The sequence below is a fragment of the Perca fluviatilis genome, chromosome 20 (genome assembly GCF_010015445.1).
Source record: "Perca fluviatilis chromosome 20, GENO_Pfluv_1.0, whole genome shotgun sequence".
In the NCBI taxonomy this organism is placed as follows: Eukaryota; Metazoa; Chordata; class Actinopteri; order Perciformes; family Percidae; genus Perca; species Perca fluviatilis.
In genome coordinates this window covers 17,152,964-17,171,661 of record NC_053131.1, presented here as the reverse complement: position 1 = coordinate 17,171,661, position 18,698 = coordinate 17,152,964, and the positions used below count along the sequence as shown (strand labels likewise).

Genomic DNA, 18,698 nt, shown 5'->3' with positions numbered 1-18,698 from the left:
TTCATAAGTTGTGTATAGAACATAACTCCTGCATGCCTGGCATTGTCAAGCCTGTCAACTCAAAGAAAAGAGGTGTATCACTTGAATTGCCTCTGGGAGAATAGTGATACAATACACTTTGAAGTGCAGATGAGTGATTTTAGGAAGCAGCATCAAATACAGTGGCTCCCTTTGGTTTAACCATAAAACCACATATTTGCCTACATTAGCTTTATAAAGGGAACATTTGTCCCAGCTCTATAGGCAACTGAGGTTATTTAACCCCTAAGTGGTAAAGGTTGGTTTCTTTCGGTTCTCTGTACTACTTATTACTGACACACAGTGAATAGCGCAGAATGTTGTGTGCGCCCACAGTGGTGCTGTGTTTACATTCACAAAGATAGACAAACACTTTTTTTGTGTCACAAGTCACTTTGCTTAGCAAATAACACTGGTATCTGTGTTGTGTTGCACAGCCTTTAAAGTCAAAGCTTAAAGTAGTGCTTATCAAAAAAAATTCTCTGGAGGCACAAAGTGAAAAGTCACTGGAAAACCAAACCTTTCATGTTTTCTCCTACAAATGCAGGCAAGGCACCGTTCAAAATGTGCGCTAAAGTCTCCAGAGGGAAAGCTGGAAAACTCTTTCTTTAACCTATTAATCATTAAGAAGAAATTCCCACTCTTGTAAGGAAGTGAGGGCACGCGACAAACAATGCAGAGCCACATAAATAGGTTTGCTGACCCAGTTTACCAGGGCCTCATTCACTTATTGTTTCTGTTGCACGCATGTATCTATGTGAGAGAACATCAGAGGGAAAGAGAAAAAGAGTATTAAAACAGTTTGCATGGGTAGGTGTCTATTGTTGTGATATATGTGCAACATATGTGTTTCTGTATGCTCATTTTGCATGCGCACATTTTTTTGCATGGATGTCTGGGCTGACGTAATGCAGAGGCTTGCTGTGTCCCAACAATACCCTCCTTCAGTTTCTTTGCAGCCCCTTGTAAAGAAGCAGAGCCTTTGTGCGTCTGCCAGCCTTCCAGCCTGGGTCCTATTGTAAAAATGAGCAAACCGGTCTGTTCAGGCAATGCACTAGCATAGCAGAGAACACAAGTCCAAGGACAGGGAGGGGGGAAGAGGAAAAATGGGAAATTAACAGAGGAAAATAGTTTTGGAAGGTGGAGGGAGTGAGGGAGGGGAAGATGCTCAGCACATAGAGGTGGGATGACAGAGGAAAGGAGAGAAAGATAAGATAGAAACTTCATTGTTGGAGTACACAAACTGGAATGACTCACTTAATGTTTTCCCTCCTTGTCTCCACCCTTTTCCTTCCTTAACACCACATACCTATTCATTGTCATTTTCCATATCAACACACTATCTCATACTACTAATGGTAATTTCCCTCTTTACTTATATCAACAAGGGCTTTCTTTCTTATCTTCTTTACACCCTTTCTCACTTTGGCTGTGAGGAAGTGAGGTCCACAAAATGCAGCTTTTCTCCCTCTCTGACACAGTCACACAGCAGCACAGAGGTCGTAGTGACATCTTCCAGTAAAGATTACAGCTGCCAGGATTTCCAGTGGAGCTGCAGCACAGGGTCCTCCAACCTCCCCCCCGAAAAATCTACCTCTCCCTCTCCACTCTGCTTGTTGACTCAGCTCCACTGGTCCTGCTATCAATTTACTACCCCTGTCAAGCCAGGAGGCCCAGGCTTACCGTAAAATACCCCCTCTTCTGGTCGACACGGATGACTGGAAATGGGAGGATTGTAGAGAGTAAAAGAGAGAGAGGGGTTTTTTGATTTATTTCCCACTGGAATGAGCATATGAAGTGTCTTGAACGGGGCAGGGCCCTTACTGTAAACAATCTGTTCAAGAACCTGCACAACTGCACTATGAAGAAGTACTGGGAAACACCTCTGTGACAAAAAGAGTTGTGACACTTTGTGACAGCTTCTGCTTTGAAAAATACGTCACCTCTGACCTAATCATCAGAATCCTGCATGTTCTCTGTGACATGGCAGCAACCACACCCTCAGACGGACACCCTCTCCAGCATGCCTGTCATCACAGTAGGTTTTGCAACAAAAACGTTTCCAGACTGGTAAAAGGTAGTCAAACTTGTTTGTGATTAATAGTTATAAATGCAGTAAAAATCACAACGTCAGTGTCATTCGAGACATTAACTAGAAAGTCTGAGGACAATTAAATTCACTAGTCTAAATAGAGCAAGTCCTCCTTCTTGTTGAATACCGGTAACTTCCATTCATCCATTTCATTTCTGTTACATTGATCATTACATTAATACTGCCTTTATACCTCCCAGGATAGAAAAATTGCAAAAACACAATCTGTTCAAACATCTATAGCTATTTCTTTTGTGCCAGTTAGTTCAAGGCTTTCAGTAGCTCTAAATAAGATTGTGTGTGGCATTAAACACACCAACCATAGTCACTAAAAAGCTCCCACCCATAATGAAAATAATACTAACACTGTGTGTCCCTAAAGCGGCTGTGGCTCTAAACAATGATATGCAACGTTTTGGCCTCAGGCTGTTGCTGCTCACTGATGAGCTGTCACTTGCCTGCACACAAAGAGGGTATTTAGGTTTTGGCAATTTAAGCATTTAGCTAATAATATTTCCTTTAGCCCCCTTTTGTCACAGAAATTAGTCTCAAGGTGCAATGTGACAGAACTGAGGTGGTCTGCTGTTTTGATAGCACGTAAACCACACGGGCAAAGGCAATATGTGTATGTGGCGTCTGACATTTCAGTTTATCGCCAACACACGAGCTGTTGTGCGCAACATCTGTTAATGGACACTTAGCTCTAATAGACACCTGGGGTTGGTTCAGAAGCAAACGGGCACAAGAGTTTGCAGAAAATTGGTGCATGAGAAGACAGACGTTCTTTGTGAGAGTTAAAAAAAAAAGAGGCTGGCACAAGCTCAACTTTTTTTTACTCCTCACTTGAGCTGTGTTGGCGACCATAATATATTAGTGTTTTCTGTGGTAATACACTACAGTTTGCCATGGTTTTATGCCATAACCTTGATGTTCTATATTAAATTACTTCAGGAAAAGCTGAGCTTGCATGTTGAGCTCCTTTTTTTTCCCCAGAGCATTTGGGAAAAGGAGATATGATCTTAGATGGTCATTCCCAAAGAGTAGCCAGTGATCATTGTACCCTCTGCTTGTGTGTAATATTTAACAAAAACAAATCTATCGATTTCCTAGTAAATGTATGATGTATCTCTTTGCAAATGTCTTTCCCTCCAGAACTCATTAGTACTATTCCAGTGACCCACTGAACTTTAACCTCTTGGGGTGTCCGCTCCCTTTTGTAAGCTTGTTACCAGAGCAACAAACTCACAAAGAATGATGGGTAGTTTTTTTCTACCTGTCTGAATGTGTTTATAGCTTATTCAGTGTTATTGTCGCTTTTCATGTCAACCTATTCTCTCTCCTCTGGGAATGTCACTTCTTATTAGGTCAATATCCTCAGTGGACACTTGCTGCTTACTTACTCCATATTTGTATTTTACTGTCCGTGTTCCTAGTAGTATACATTTTGAAGATGAAATCCTGCATGTTTGTTAAATTTTTTTTTAAATTAATTTATTAATTTTTTTTATTTTTTTATTTATTCATTTATTTCATTCATTTAAAAACAAATGCAACAACAGCATTTATCATGAATGAAAAGGAGCAGAAAGAAGTAAAACTTATAATGTCTGCCCCTTATCAACACAAAATCATTTACAGTTCCAGGTCATTTGAGCTGCCTCATGCAGCCGTCTCTTTTTCTAAGACATCAACACAAAATACTTCCATAAATTTGATCTGCACAAAATACTTCCATAAATTTGATCTGCACAAAATACTTCCATAAATTTGATCTGCTACTCCGCAGTATTATATTTCTGCAACATTGATAATTTAACACACTTCTTAAACACATAGATGGACTTTGAAGTTTTAATTCTACAATCAAGACCGTTCCACAAACTGACTCCTTTGATTGTGACACATTTTTCCTTTACAACCGATTGGAACCTGGGTTTTGTAAAAACCTCAGTACCTTTTAGTTCATATCTACTTTTCCTCTTGGAGAATCTATTTTGCAAATGATTTGGTAAACTTTCCAGATGGGCTTTATACATGGTTTTTAGAAGGTTATATTCTACTAATTCATTAAATTTCAGTGTTTTTAATTGTATGAATAAAGGATTAGTTGGATCTCTGTATCCACTTCCACTGATAACTCTAATCGCTCTTTTCTGTAAAAGTATGATTGGATTAATGTATGTTTTGCAGGCACTTCCCCACACTTCAATGCAATAAGTCAGATATGGAACAATCAATGAATTGTACAACAAAAACAATGCATTCTTATTTAGAGAATCTTTAACTCTATACAGCACAGCTGTTATTTGGGATACATTTACTTTGATATTATCAATATGTGATTTCCATGTCAAATGTTCGTCAATCATAATACCTAGAAACTTAATCGCATGTGCCCTTTCAATTTCTAATCCATTAATAAACAATGACGTTTCAACATACTTCCCTTTACTACAAAATATCATAAATTTTGTTTTGCTGATATTTAGGGACAATCTATTAGCATTGAACTACTTCATTCTCTACAATATATAGGACATCTTTTATATTTTTTCCTGAATAAAATAAAGTGGTATCGTCCGCGAACAGAATGCACCTAAATAACTGTGACACAGACACAATGTCATTTACATACAGTAGAAAAAGTATAGGTCCTAAGACCGATCCTTGTGGTACCCCGCAAGTTATATTAAAATTTTTAGATTTTATATTGTCAATTTCAACAAACTGACTTCTGTTTTTTAAATAACTGGTAACCCATTGGTGTGCCACACCTCTGATACCGTATTTATATAATTTATGCAACAATATCTTGTGGTCCAGCGTATCAAACGCTTTTTGAAGATCCACAAAGATACTTACTAAATAGTGCTTTTTGTCTATAGCATTGGTGATTTCTTCAGTTTGTTCCATAATTGCTGTAGCAGTTATATATTTCAGCAAGAGTCAGGTCATATTAAGGAATACATTGCAAAGGCTTGGCGAAAAACAAATTAAAAGCAATGATGCATGAAGATTAGATGTATTTCAACTGCAGTTTTGTTGGAAAAAATTAACACATTTCTACAGAAACTACAGGTTCCTGACATGACAAGTGAGAAAAATAAAAATGGGTAACAGTTCCAAGTGTAAACAATGGCTTCAGTATTTATTTCATCATTTCAAACAGACCACACAATATTACAAAATATTAAGTGCCGCATGTCATACAAAAACAATGTATCAATCTTCAAAAAATTCAGACAAAATAGGTATAAATACAAAACAAATTATGTACAAATACCAGAAAAATAATGCTCATAGAAAAAAAACTACAAATTCTGAATTCACATCCTCTAATCTACATCGTAAAAACACACAAAAACACACCATGACACCCATTTCCCAAACTGTCAAATTCACACACAAACACACATTTCAAGTTTTGTTAGGACAGGACAGTTAGCTTATCTCTGCAGCAGTGTAGAGGGAAAGCCAAAAATACGTCAGCATGAAATTCAAATTTCCAAATATCTAGAACGCTTAGAAAAAAAACTTTTAACACATAAAAGTCACAGCTGGCGGGTGCATGTCTGACATTTTAAAGGGATACACCAGCACATGTGGGAAAAATTTAACAGTAAATATATGAAATCCTTCTTGTTTCTTTTGCTGCTAGATCAACTGACTTCATTCATTTCTGAACAAGAGGAAACGCAAATCGCTACTCTAATTAAACCTTAATTACATCCATTAACCCCCCTTTACCACACCTGCAACACAGATGCTGCATTTTAATTTATTTTGGGTCATTTCCTCAGAAATACAATAGTAGTTTCACACTACTAAATAAAAAAAAAATTCTATTAAATTCAGACTTCAGATTCAAACTCTTATCAATAGAGGAGCACCTGGATTTGAAATAAAGCTGCCAAACCAACAAGAGTGAGTGTGACCCTCTTGCTCAGTCAGAGATTGTATGTGTTCACAAAGTACCCATTATCAGTCATTAACTCTGGATCTGGGCCCACTATTGGGTTTCAAAAGCTGCCTTTCGCATTTTGGCACACACTGCAGCACCAAACAAGGTCCGACATAAAGCTCAAGGCAGGAGAGAGCAAACCTGATCAGACAGAAGCAACATGAGCACCTTGAAAATCAGATTTCACACAATACTGTGTGCTCAGACCGGTATTATTCACAGCTTAATTTGGTCAGTGTAAAAGTAGATAGACTCTTCAAAAACACACCCTGTGTATGGCTCTTGATGGCTTTAGCTTTCTCTTATCCGGTGATTGAATCATGTAAAGCTGCATGGCAGTTAAAGCTAACATAATACAAGGCTGCCCCCTACGGGCCAAAGAGTGGCACACAACATTAAGACTTTGGAAACAATGAAGAAAACTAATTCCTGAGTTGTCACACTGTAAACCCTGCCTGATAATCAAATGCATCAGATTTGGTTGCTGGTGATGTGATATGCATAATAACTCCTGTCTTGTATGTTATGTTGTTACAAGTTTTATCTTTGTAGCGCAATCTGTAAATGTGACAGAAAATCCAAAACAATCCCTGCTTTTTAAACAGTGTTTCCTGATGGTTGGAGATTACACTTCTGTGTCAATCTCAGCCTCACCCAACCTTCCAGTCCGATCATTTTTTACAATAATATGTACAAATTATTTTTACTTTATTAAAATAAACAAAGGGGGTAACTCCTCCTTTGGAATCACTGGAATTAAAACAGGCAAGGTAAAAACAAATAGTGATGGCTTCAATAGTGTATTAAATATTTCCCACAAATCTCCCCAAATTCCCCCCACCCCCTCCTTCATCTACACCTCAGCTCTTCAACAGTTCTCCAAGATCATAGGTGTCGAAGAAATCTGACACTCCCTCGCCATCCTCCAGGCTCCAGAGGTAATCGTCGTGGTCCAGAGGCGGTGAGAAACTCACAAAGGGGGTGTTGGGGTCTGGGGCGAATGAAGTGCAAGGAAGCTGGTCATCTGTGATCTGGAGCAGGCTGGGGGGCAAACCCAACAGACGCTCGACGTCCAGCAGCGCGGAATTGGAGGCTGAGGAGGTGGCTGGAGCTGCTGTAGACATGTTGGCTATGATTAAGAAGAGGACAGAAAATATGTTCATCTTTTTAGCATGAAATGTGTCTTGAATGCTTAAATTTGTAATGAATTTAATTTATTTTAGCTTTTGGCCTTTTTGTCCCTCCTTATACACGTTTTATTTATTTAACTTCATCCTTGTGATTTGTATTCCTTTTATATATTGAGTAATCTTCGCAATGTATCTTAACTTTTGTGTTATTATTAGCCATAATTGTAAAAAAAAATTGCTCTCTATTTAGTATTGGGTTTTTAATCTAATATTTACTGTTCTGTGTATCACTGATTGAAAATGTTATGAGAATACTTTAGATGGGAGTTCGATGTGAACATTGATACATCCCCCATGTTTGTGCATTAAGTATGGAGCTAGAGCCAGAGGGCTTAGCATTAAGAATGGACGTTCAAAAATACACCTATTAATGCCTATAAAGCTCACTAATTAAAAATAATCAAATATCAAAATAGTACTTCACTGATTAAGCATTGCAATACTATAATATTGTCAGACTTACAATGGACAAAGGATCAAAATCGAAGCAGCAGAACCAGAGATATCGTCTTTTTTATTTCACATATTCTCCTTCCTTGTCAAAACCTGGCACCTCCATTACCAACTGTGTCAACCCGATTTACTCAGATGCACAAATTCATGTGTAGTATGCTTGTAGCGGCTAATGTAGACACGGGTGCAGTAATTTCTCAGACTTGTTGTTACCAGGAGATGAACGGTTGTGTTTCAAGAAATAGTTACGGTTTATTTGTTCAATCTGGACAGAGCCAGGCTAGCTACAGAAGGCTGCTTCCAAAAGCAAAAGCAAAGCAGCTCCCCGAGACCAGTGCATGAGTGCAATCAGGGCCTCCCACACCACCTATTGTCGGAATAAGTTGACTCATCAACCAATAAGCTCCCAGTGTGAGAATTAAGACAGAATCCTACTGTACTGTTCATGACCCTACAGAAAACTCAGCTTACATTCAACAGGCTCTTCTTTGATGCTGTAGCTTGGTGGCCCCATTGGGGTTGTAGTTGGAGGGCCAAGCGGTTGAGGGAACTCCTTTTTAGGGGTGACAGCGCTTTTAACTGGGCTAGCATCTTCAAGACCCTCCTCTGGACACAGATAGACTTCAATGGGGCCATTCTTACTCTTTAAATAGATCTGTAATGACCCCTGCTGTAAGGAGAAAAAAGAGAAAATCATTTTTTTAATACACATATACAGTGCTCATGGTTTCATTGACTGTATTCTATTTGTTTTTTGGAGAGTTTTTTACCAACAATTAAATTAAATATGTTTTCTTACCCCTGCCGTGTCTGGCACCTCCAGTTTGGTGTCAGCAGGGGCCTTGACGGCAATGACTGTCTGGTCTCGGAGACTGCCGATGGAGCGGATGTCCTGATATGTCACATAGCCCAATGTACAGTGTGTGGTCAAGGGTGATAACAGCAGAAGAAATTAAGTGGATATTTGCATGTATAACCAGACCCAGAAGACCACCAGAGAACGATGTAGACACACGCACACAGCTGGATGTAAAGGATATCTCTTATTATCTTCATATTCGGTGAGTTGTTTGAGCTGTGTGGTGCTGGAGTGGATCAGTTCATCCAGAGATCGCTCTACTCTCTCCAGGTCTCCAAGCTCTTTCCTCAGGGCGCAAGCCTTCTCTCCTCCGCCTGCACCACCCTCAAATACATCTCCAACCCTACGAGAACACACATGAACATATCAATAAACAAAACATGTGATGATCTGATTGCAGTAACAATTGTAGGTGTCATAACAACTCAAAAACAAAGACACACAGTGTATAGATAATAAGCAGTCTACATGGTTGACTGGAGGTTGTTCAATGTTGTCTAGATATTTTGCAGTGCCCCCTACCATCCACTAGGAGTCAGATAAGCTAAGTATAAGCAGGGATAAAAACACTGAGTTTGTAGTCCAACAAAACAGCTTTTCTTAATAAACACAAACTTTTGAAATGTATTTTCATTTTTTGTTGAGACTGTGTAAAACGTGTTGATTCACTCAGTGAAAACTGTTGTAGCTGTAGTCTATGGTGTACTGGATTAGTTGTAATATACTGTGTATATTCTAATATATCTGTGTATCAGGTGCTCAAAATATTAACACTTTTCAATTGGTACTTACAGCCACTGGATGTTGTTCTTGGACTTCTTTCGGATAAGCTGGACTCCCTCCAGGACGTTGGTGATGTCATAGATGCGTCTCTTCTGGACCTCCAGAACCTCAGTGGCCCAGTTCAGGTCGAGGACTCCATCAGGAGACTCCGCGATCAGACCCACAAATTTCTTGGTCAGCAAGCCCAAAGAGGTGTCGTAGCGTGTCCGCTCACCTGGAGACTTTGGAGCTGAGAGCAAAGATACAGACAAAAGCATATGGAGAGGGGAACAGTTAGAAATAAAAGCAGGACCAACAGACAAAGACGTGTGGATATTTAACAGAAAATATAAGCGATAAAAAAAAAAAAACTATGAATATTTACACTACACTTCATTAGATTTATTTACACAAAATGTTGTTGCAGAGAAATTTAACATGCTGCAAATCTTTCCAACAGCTCAGTCTCCTCCCACGATTTTAGTGTAAAATGTTATTATATAAATGTGTTGATTACTGTAATTCCTGTGTGAATGTGACTCATGTAGCATTCTTTGTTTACAATCCTATTCATTGATTGTAAACAATCTTCACACCACAGATACCACCTCACAGTAGATCTCTATTACCCCAAAGCACATTATTGTACATGACATTTGAAACAGACAAATTCATTAAGTAATGCTACTGTCTGCTCTGTGCCATTCTGATCTGCCACTGTCTCTCACATGTTGACCATTTGTATGCAAAAATTACATCTCAAACAAGCCATCACCTTTTAATCTGTTACTGATTTAACAATTTGACTTTTTTTAAATTTAGTTCCTGAGCCTCCTGTGCTGCACTTCTCCTGGACTGGTCCAAAGAGCAGGGCCTCCTCCCTCTTTTAAGCTACCCAACCCCTGCCTTCTGTGACCATGTACCCCATACAACTGCTCCGTCCACTAACCCTAACACCCAACCCCTCCCCTACCTGCCCCCTTTGGACTCCTGAGGCGTATCTTTTTGTACTGACAGCATTTTATTGGTGTTTTTATACAGCTCGTCTTTATAATTATTATAACTCTACCATAATCTACGAAGGTTACAACTTTCTGTTCATTTTTTGTAATCGCAATGTTCCCGTTTTAGTGTTCCTAGTGTGCTTTCTGCTCCCAGTGGAGGGTGTTTCTTTCTCCCTTTTTGTACTGTAAACCTTATTTAACTTGAATAGAAGCACTACAGAGATGTTATCAGCATATATACCACTAGTAGAACTGGTGAATCTCAATCATCTAGACACAAAACCCACTGCAATACACCACAACTCTCACATCTGTCTACACTCTGATCTGTAGTGGGTGTACTCACTCCTTGGACTTGGTATCCTGGCCGCGATGCCGCATTTGCCTTTTGGTGTGCGGAATTCCGGCAGGTAAAGAGGGTCCTCTAGATCCAGCTTCCTTTTAGCCTAGAGAGAAAAAAAAAGTTCATGTACATGAGTTAAAAAAAGAAAAACATTTTTTATTATAGTTGCAGTGTTCACTATGACATCATAAAAATATAGTTTGTGCACATATTCCCCATTTGAATTCTATAGTCTGCTGGAAATCTTTCATCCTACTTGACAAGTTAAATGTTAAATCATGATAATGAAGTGTGTAGGGCACGTCCAGCCAATCCATGAAACAGTGACATCAATGCTGGTAAAAGTGCTAAATAAGGGGGTTGTTGAAAACTGTCGTAAATGTGCCAACAGCCCTCAAGTGCAGGAACAAAGCAACCGTCACACTTTCCCAAGCACTTTAAGGGGGTCTTGTGTGTGTGTGTGTGGGGGGGGAGGGAGGTGGGGGGGTATAGGGAAAGGGGGTGATCTTCTCTCAACCCAGTGCTTGCAAATGGCAAGGAGATCCCTGGAATAACTCAATGACCTCTCCTCCCCCTCCAAAGCCTCTCTAGGTCTCTTTTCCTCCACAACATAACACACACACACAATCTAAAGCACACACACACAACCTTTAGACCAATAAATATTAAATATCTTCATGTGACCACATTTTTTTTTCAATGACCTACATAGGCCCAACAACAAAAGTGAAAGTCACATGAACCAAGCCTCCCAGGATTGAGAAATGACCAACTGTCTGAAAAAGGAAAAGTTGTGCAAAGTGGCAACACGCAAAATTCCTGCCAGCTAATTGCTAACTACAATACGAGGGACAAGAAAGTTTGCAGTCAATCTGCTTTATTCCCCTCATCACACAGTGCGCCCACACAAAACACTCTGGTGACTGAGCTAACGAGGCGTGGGCTTTCAGCGAGGCGTCACTGAGGCTGCTGGGTAATTTGCTGCATCTGGTTAGGACCTCACCTCAGTCACTCAGTTTATGTGTCCTCTCTTATCCTTTCAGCTCTGTATTGTCTCACAAAATCACCATTCCTCCATGTCTCTTCACAAATAAGTAATAACAGTAATCCCTTTTTGTCACCACAGTAGCTTTAGCTAATAGGTTTAGGCAACTGACTTTTTCTGAGACAGAAAAAGTGCTGAATTGACTTGACCATGTGGGGATGAGCCTGTCTGACTGTGGGGATAATGAAGGCTGCTATTGTCCCAGTGTGCTCCCTGACATGTCCACCTGTTGACTGGTGACATCTGGAGCAGCACAGCAAATGTGTGTGGTGCTGGCGGGGCATCTTTTAATCCCTACAGCCTACCATACAGTAACTTAAGTAGGACAGAGAAATACACAGTTCAGGGCAGTGAGTGACCAGCTACTCTGAACCAAATGGTGACTGTTAGCATTTATTTAGGAGATTAAAAACTGTGTTTTTGTTAGCTCAGAGTCCTGACAGTAGCTGCCAAACACCAGGGGTCACAGAGAGGAATGAGATACTGGTTGGAGTGTCTACAAGCAGTGACAGCTGTTGTCACAATGGAGAGAAGGTCTGTCTGGTCCCAGCACAAGTACTGTATAAAAAGTAGAGTAGCCTTGACATTAGAATTAGTTTCAGCTTCATAACTTCCATGATCTAAATGTACAGATCAAGCTGCACCATGTCTACATTTTTCAGGCTTGTAGGTCTATACTTTGAGTCACAGCCACAGGAGTGGTGACATGTTGTAAGAGGGGAACCAACGGTTTCACCCTGCAGCTGTATGAGTGAAGGTGGGGGCTTGGGTGCTCCCTTTTTTGCATGAGGGATTTCTCTGGTGAGTCAACCATATTACGCAAACACCGTTTCACGTGGTGGAAAGACTGTTGTCTGTCGATTTATAGGCAAGCACACAGGCATGCTGCTTAAGACACATATCAGGACACACATAACATCCCGAAAGACTAAATTGACTAAATCTGTCTTGGACAGAAAGCTGGACATTGTGTGCATTGTAATTATTATAGTAGGCACATGTTAACCAATTTAAAGTCTGTTCTGATGTAGTTACTGTGTGGGCCAATTGCTGAGAGGAAATGGCAAACGCCTGAGCCAAGTACACTCCTATTAACTAGTTATCTCAAAGACTCGCCTGCCCAGTTACACCCAAAGCACCGCATGTGGCTTCTTCTGTTTGCTGTACATTCATTGGCTGATTCATTGGTGAAATCTCCACAGCGGCTTTTCACACACAAAGTCACAGTCACGTGAAGGACTGCTTGGGCCTCTCGTCAAACCAACAAACCTTGTCTGTCAGGCTGCATGGGACTCAGATTCCATCCAAGCCCAGAGCAAGTTACATTATGCCTGCAAACGTCTATTCCTCTGTACACAAATCCCTCACTACCACACCCTTGGAAAGTCAAAAGAAAAACAATGCCTACAAAAAAAAAAAGGGGGGGGGGGATCTGCCAATTTGGGTTGGTGGTGGAGAGAGAGGGGGGAGAGCAGGCTCCTTTGAAATGCACAACTCCCCCTATTGAGAACATCATGCTCCAGGGCCTGCGCTGGCCTGAGGCCGGGGTAAAACAAGGTGAGTGAGAGGGAATAGGGAAGCAGAGAGAGATTTTGGGTCAGTGTATACAGTTGGCAATGTGGCCAATGTCACACCTGAATGTCATCAGTCTGAATGGGGGCTCACCAGAGGGGCTCCGAGAAGAATCTCTTGAAACACAAGGTGATTCAAGACACTGGAAGTTACATAAAAGATGTTTGTTTTCCCGCAAAGCAGAAAGAGTAATTCATAAAAGACAATGCTGATGCAGTTTTGGCAGATAGCGCACACTTCCTGAAAAACTGGAAGCATGCACATGTGACATAAGCAGGGAATAAGTGGGACATTGTTTCTGGTGGACATTATGCAGATGCATCTAGTGTGCCATTTGGCTGTAGTCAATGTGGTTTGTTGCACAATTATAATCATAGAGAGAAAGGGCTTCACTGGACTTTGGAGGGAGGCCTGAATCCTGTAACACATTTACATCACTATCAATCCGAAAGGAAACAGTGACAAAACATTATCAACGGTCTACACACCCTGGTTAAAAGCCACATGACAGTCACTTTTACACTGCCGTTTACTACATTTAGCATGATTAATAGTAAAGACAAGATCTCTGCAGCTAAAGTTAACTTATTCAGTCAAAGAAACAACGTTTCAAAAGCACATTCCCCACAAGTAAACTTTTGAGCGATGGAATAAGGATGCATGACTGTAAAGATTTGTTTGTATTTAAAGGAACTCAGGTTTTCATGCTGAGCCAAGCATCCTGTTACCCAGTTTAAAAAAAAAAAAAAAAAAAAAAAAAAAGAAGCTAAAAAGACAGTGGTGATTGTAGTGTTGTTTAAGTTGAAGGAAATGAAGCTGTACGTGAAGAAGCAACACTTCCTGTAAACATAAGGCTGGTGACTGAACGTGCAATGGAGCTGCTGTGTCAGCAAGCACATAACGACTCTATAGTCACTACTATCTTCAGTAGTACAGCGATAACTTGAAATAATTTATTTATTTATTATTCCCTTTAAACATAAAATAATGGCATCCTTGCATCTATTTTTATTTCACGTACAGCTAATATAAAGTGACAACCTAGGAAGACCATTTGTCAACAGGGTGTATGAAACCAGAGAATGTATTTGTAGTCCATACCAGCTGCAGCAGTGATGCTCTGTGGCTGAAAACTGAAGCGTAGCTTAATTTGGATACTGTTTTGTCCTTCATCTAAATCTCTGTATTTAGTGAATTCAGAGTGGGGTGACCCAAAAAAAAAACTGCAGGGGCAGCTGTCAGTAATTTAGAAATTCAGTTCTGTGTCAGAGACTAAAACGCTTCCAGAAAACCCAGAAAAAAAGTAAGTATTCAAGAAAAAAATGCACATTTTCTCCAGTGAAAATAAAGACTAAAAAGAGGAAGCTCTGAGATCATCACCTTAAATGTTTTTGATGAAGAGTAGAAGGAAGGAGGGAAAAAGCTTTAAGATCCGTCCTTTAGAAAAGGGAACCAAGAGGGATTAGGCCTACAAATATTTCTTTAGTTTTAGCCCTTCCCCTACTCATAGCATCACTTGCTGGTAAGACTTTAAGGTGCTTCTCCCCACTAGAATTGGAAGTTTACTTAATTAACTGAAATATGCTGAGGAAGTTTCATAATCATGGGACTTTGGGACTTTTGAAACCTGCTTTGCAATATTACTCTTTTCTACGTTACTTGTGACATGTGTGATAACTAAGAATACCTGCTTTTCTTCAAATCACTTAAAAACAGAAGTTACTGTTCACAACAAATCCAAACATATATATATGATACTATGATATCCACACACACACACATATATATATACATACATATATATATATGTGTGTGTGTGTGTGTGTGTGTGTGTGTGTGTGTGTGTGTGTGTGTGTGTGTGTGTGTGTGTGTGTGCACTGTATGTATGTATGGCAGAGAGAAAGAATGGCACAACACCATTATCAGTGAGAAAACACACTCAGCTCTCTGGCTCCCTATCAGCAAAAAGTCACCATCTTCTGATGATAGAAACCCTATGACCCCACATCCAAGACACACTATTTAGTCTGGGCCAGTTTTAGGCCCAGACTATGTCACTAGGTCACATGAACTGGTCTTAATGCTGGATTAAAAAGGGGAAAAACATATGTCTAAGTCAGTAAACAAAATTCTATCACTTTACATGTATGAATCGAAGTATACATACATACATACATAATTTGGCATGTGATAATAAGCCAGGTGGTAGCCTATTTCTCACTTTACTTATGTCCAGCTAATCCTCTTGAAGGGCCTATTAGTGAATACAGGCTACAAGGGCAGGGGGTTAACATGAGATTTGGAGACCCTGTACACACTCTAACCCCTAACCCCTTTAGCCTTACTGCAATTCAGTAACTCGAAAAGACTACAAGGCTGGCTGGCAAGAAAGAAAAGACCAAATATAACAAGCAACAGCAGGTGTGGAGCACTTACACGTTGCTGAGATCATAAAGCTTTTCAAATAATCCTTCAGGAATAGAAAGTTTACTGTTTAGACATGGCACGAATACCGCTCACATTTTTTTTTTCACATGAACAAATCACACAGTCGAGAATGATGTGTGTCTAAGAGCTCTTTTCACCTGAGCATACACACATCAGCTCTCAGGAAAACACACCAGTTGTCTGGTTATGACTTCTGACCTCCACCTCCTTCCTACAGTGATATGAACAGGTTACACCGGTCCTGTATTGCCTCAATGACAGATGCAGTTGAAGCAGCTGTGATATGGGTGTAATCACAAAAAAAGCTGTTCAAATAGGATTGATACCAATGACTTAGGAACATTTCTTGTCAAATTAGAGCTGATTTTTAGTTCACACAAGGGTTAATAGAACAGTACAATGCTGTGTTTACATTCATGTCTGCCACCAGCCTGGTCATTGTTTGATAGTGTAAAAGCCACCACTGCTGCCCCGGCTATCTCCCACTGTGGAGGCCACTCATCCTTCCTTTTCACAAGCGAGGGGCCCCAAACACTCTCCAAACACTATCAACCAACCCCCCCCTCACCAAATCCATCAAACACACATTTACACACACACACACACACACACACACACACACACACACACACACACAGTGTCTGGTCTCGTCTCGCTACAGCTGGACTGCGGGAAAAGATGTCACACAACTTAACATGGCAGGCAAAGGGACACACACCATTCATACACATTCAGCAGCAGTCACAGTGGCTCCTCTGTGGCTTATCACGTCAAAACATATTTGAATGTGCCCCAAACGCTGCTTCACATGCATACCGATGGAAATCAAGAATTATTCCGCCCACATAACTCACTGTACAGGACACACGTTGTATTTAGTTATTAAAAATGGTGTATTTGTAGTGCGGGCTTGTATTTGAATCTTTACCGGCAGGCGCCCGGAGGATGATCTGATGGGTTTAGCCTCTGGTCCGTGGGGGGTTGAATACAGGCTGTTGGCTCTTTGTTCAGCCGCGGCGGTGTTGCAGATCTGGGTGAAATAGCCGGCTGGTACCGTGCTCATCGGCGGGCTGGACAGTCCGGTGTTGAAGAACTCGGTCTTCACTCCTCCGGTGGACAAAACCTTCATCTTCTGCTGAGGGCAAGGCAGTCCCGCTACTGGCCGACCCGATGCCAGAGAGACGCCTTTGGGCATCCGCATCATTTTCTTGAGTCAATTTAAACTAAACTCAACCGGATTTGTCAAGCTGGTAACGTTAGCAAAGTTGATCAATGCACTGCTAAATCGTTCCCGGTTATTAGCAAGTTGCTGCTGCTATAGGCTTTGTATGAACATATATTTCCACCCTGGCGAATAATAATAACAAAAGAGCCAAGAGCAACTCATACAGCTGAAAGCAGCCTATTAAAAGCAAAATGCATGGGTTAAACAGACAATTCAGCGGTATTTTCTAATATTGTTCATCAGTAAATACTAGAACAGACTAGTCGGTGATGTTCTCCTTTGTCCGGTAACGTAACAAAGTGCAGAGGAAACTTGACCTAACGTTACAAGTTACGAAAAACTGCTGGTTAAATAAATAATCTACTTCAAACAACCAGTATTTTAAAGTCCAGTACCAGAAGGCTACCAGGTCTTATTAAGATCAGGTTCTACCTTGAGATTGACAATTTATTGTGAGTCCCTCTGATGCGGAATCCGAACCGGTATGTGACTCCTGTCCGTCCACCTCAGAGCTCCGCTCTCCATACAACAGGACAAGAGCTGGGGAAGAACAGCTTTTTTAGCGCCAAACTTCGTCCCGCGAAATTTAGATCTCCCGCGGTTAGAACTCCTCTCTGATTGGCTCACGGCACGTTCGGCTTGTCACATTTGCATAAAACAGTTGTACGCGGATGGTGCTGGTGTTCTTAAAGGGACAGTAGCGTAATTTCGAGACAGAATGTTCTTTTATTACCAGGCTGGAGTTGCAGACAATAACCACTTATTATTTTAAATAAGAATGAGTCTAGTCCATATAATCAGACATATAATAAGAGAGTTATAACTTTGTTGTTACTACACTTATTATGGTTACCGCAGGCCACGGTGAGTGACAATTTGACCCACATATTGCATCACAGTACACTAACCTTCAATTGAATTTCTATGTAAAGTGTACAAAACATTTAGAATTTCCCCTTTGATGCAATGGTGCATCCACAAAATTGCTATGCGAAAATTGAACTTAATATTATAGTATAGGATTAATCATGGGTTAGGGCTAGCTTTAGTAAAGAAGTGGAACAATCAGATACAGTGCATATTTTTTAAATGTGTGGAACTGTTTTTATCTAACTTTAGAGATTTCAGTTGAAATTTCAAAATTAAGTTGAAATTCAAGTGAAATGTTAGATAAATATAAATTGAATGTAATTTATATTTATCATTAAACATGTTAGAAAGGAGCCATTTCATTGTTAAGCCTACATGGGAAGCCATATATCTTCTCGATGAAAGTGTATTGTGGCCTGGTGCAAGGTGTTTCTGGGGCTGGTTTGTCGATGATAATTGGATTCATTCAGTACCACTCTTGCTTATTGGCTCAGAGGAGATATTGAAAGAAAACAACCCCTCCCCCATCCACAGCTACCAGACCCAAGCCATATGACATGACCCCCATTGGCCAAGGCAAAGCAGACTCCCATCCAAAGCAAGCCCTATTGTCATGCCTCGATTTGAACTACATTTTATCATCATTTCAAAACATGAAATCTAAAAATGTTCTGAATACAAGATAGTTATGCATTATTCACTAAATAAAGCACCAAATGACTTCATATACATTAGCTTATGCATATAAAGGATCAAGGGTGGGGGGGAAAAGCTGACACAGTTGCTTACACTGGATTAGATAAGATCATTCTCAATTGTCTGGTGGTTGAGACATTTGCCTTGTACACGATATTGC

At 40.3% G+C, this 18,698-nt stretch overlaps 1 protein-coding gene across 3 annotated transcripts; it reads right to left on the bottom strand.

Annotated features, from left to right (window-relative positions):
• Positions 1–5,241: 5,241 nt before the first annotated feature.
• On the bottom strand, positions 5,242–17,543 carry e2f2 (E2F transcription factor 2). Of its 3 annotated transcripts, none has more exons than XM_039787098.1 (7): positions 16,676–17,543; positions 10,686–10,785; positions 9,366–9,585; positions 8,755–8,916; positions 8,514–8,628; positions 8,186–8,384; positions 5,242–7,185 (listed from the first exon to the last, which is right to left on the bottom strand). In XM_039787098.1, exons 1-7 carry the CDS (start codon positions 16,949–16,951, stop codon positions 6,932–6,934), a joined length of 1,326 nt encoding a protein of 441 aa, XP_039643032.1. In that variant the 5' UTR covers positions 16,952–17,543; the 3' UTR covers positions 5,242–6,931. The 3 variants fall into 3 exon arrangements, with proteins under 3 accessions (XP_039643032.1, XP_039643031.1, XP_039643030.1); XM_039787097.1 differs by having other exon boundaries at positions 5,242–7,200; positions 8,186–8,381; XM_039787096.1 differs by having other exon boundaries at positions 5,242–7,200; positions 16,676–17,541.
• Between the last annotated feature and the right edge of the window lie 1,155 nt (positions 17,544–18,698).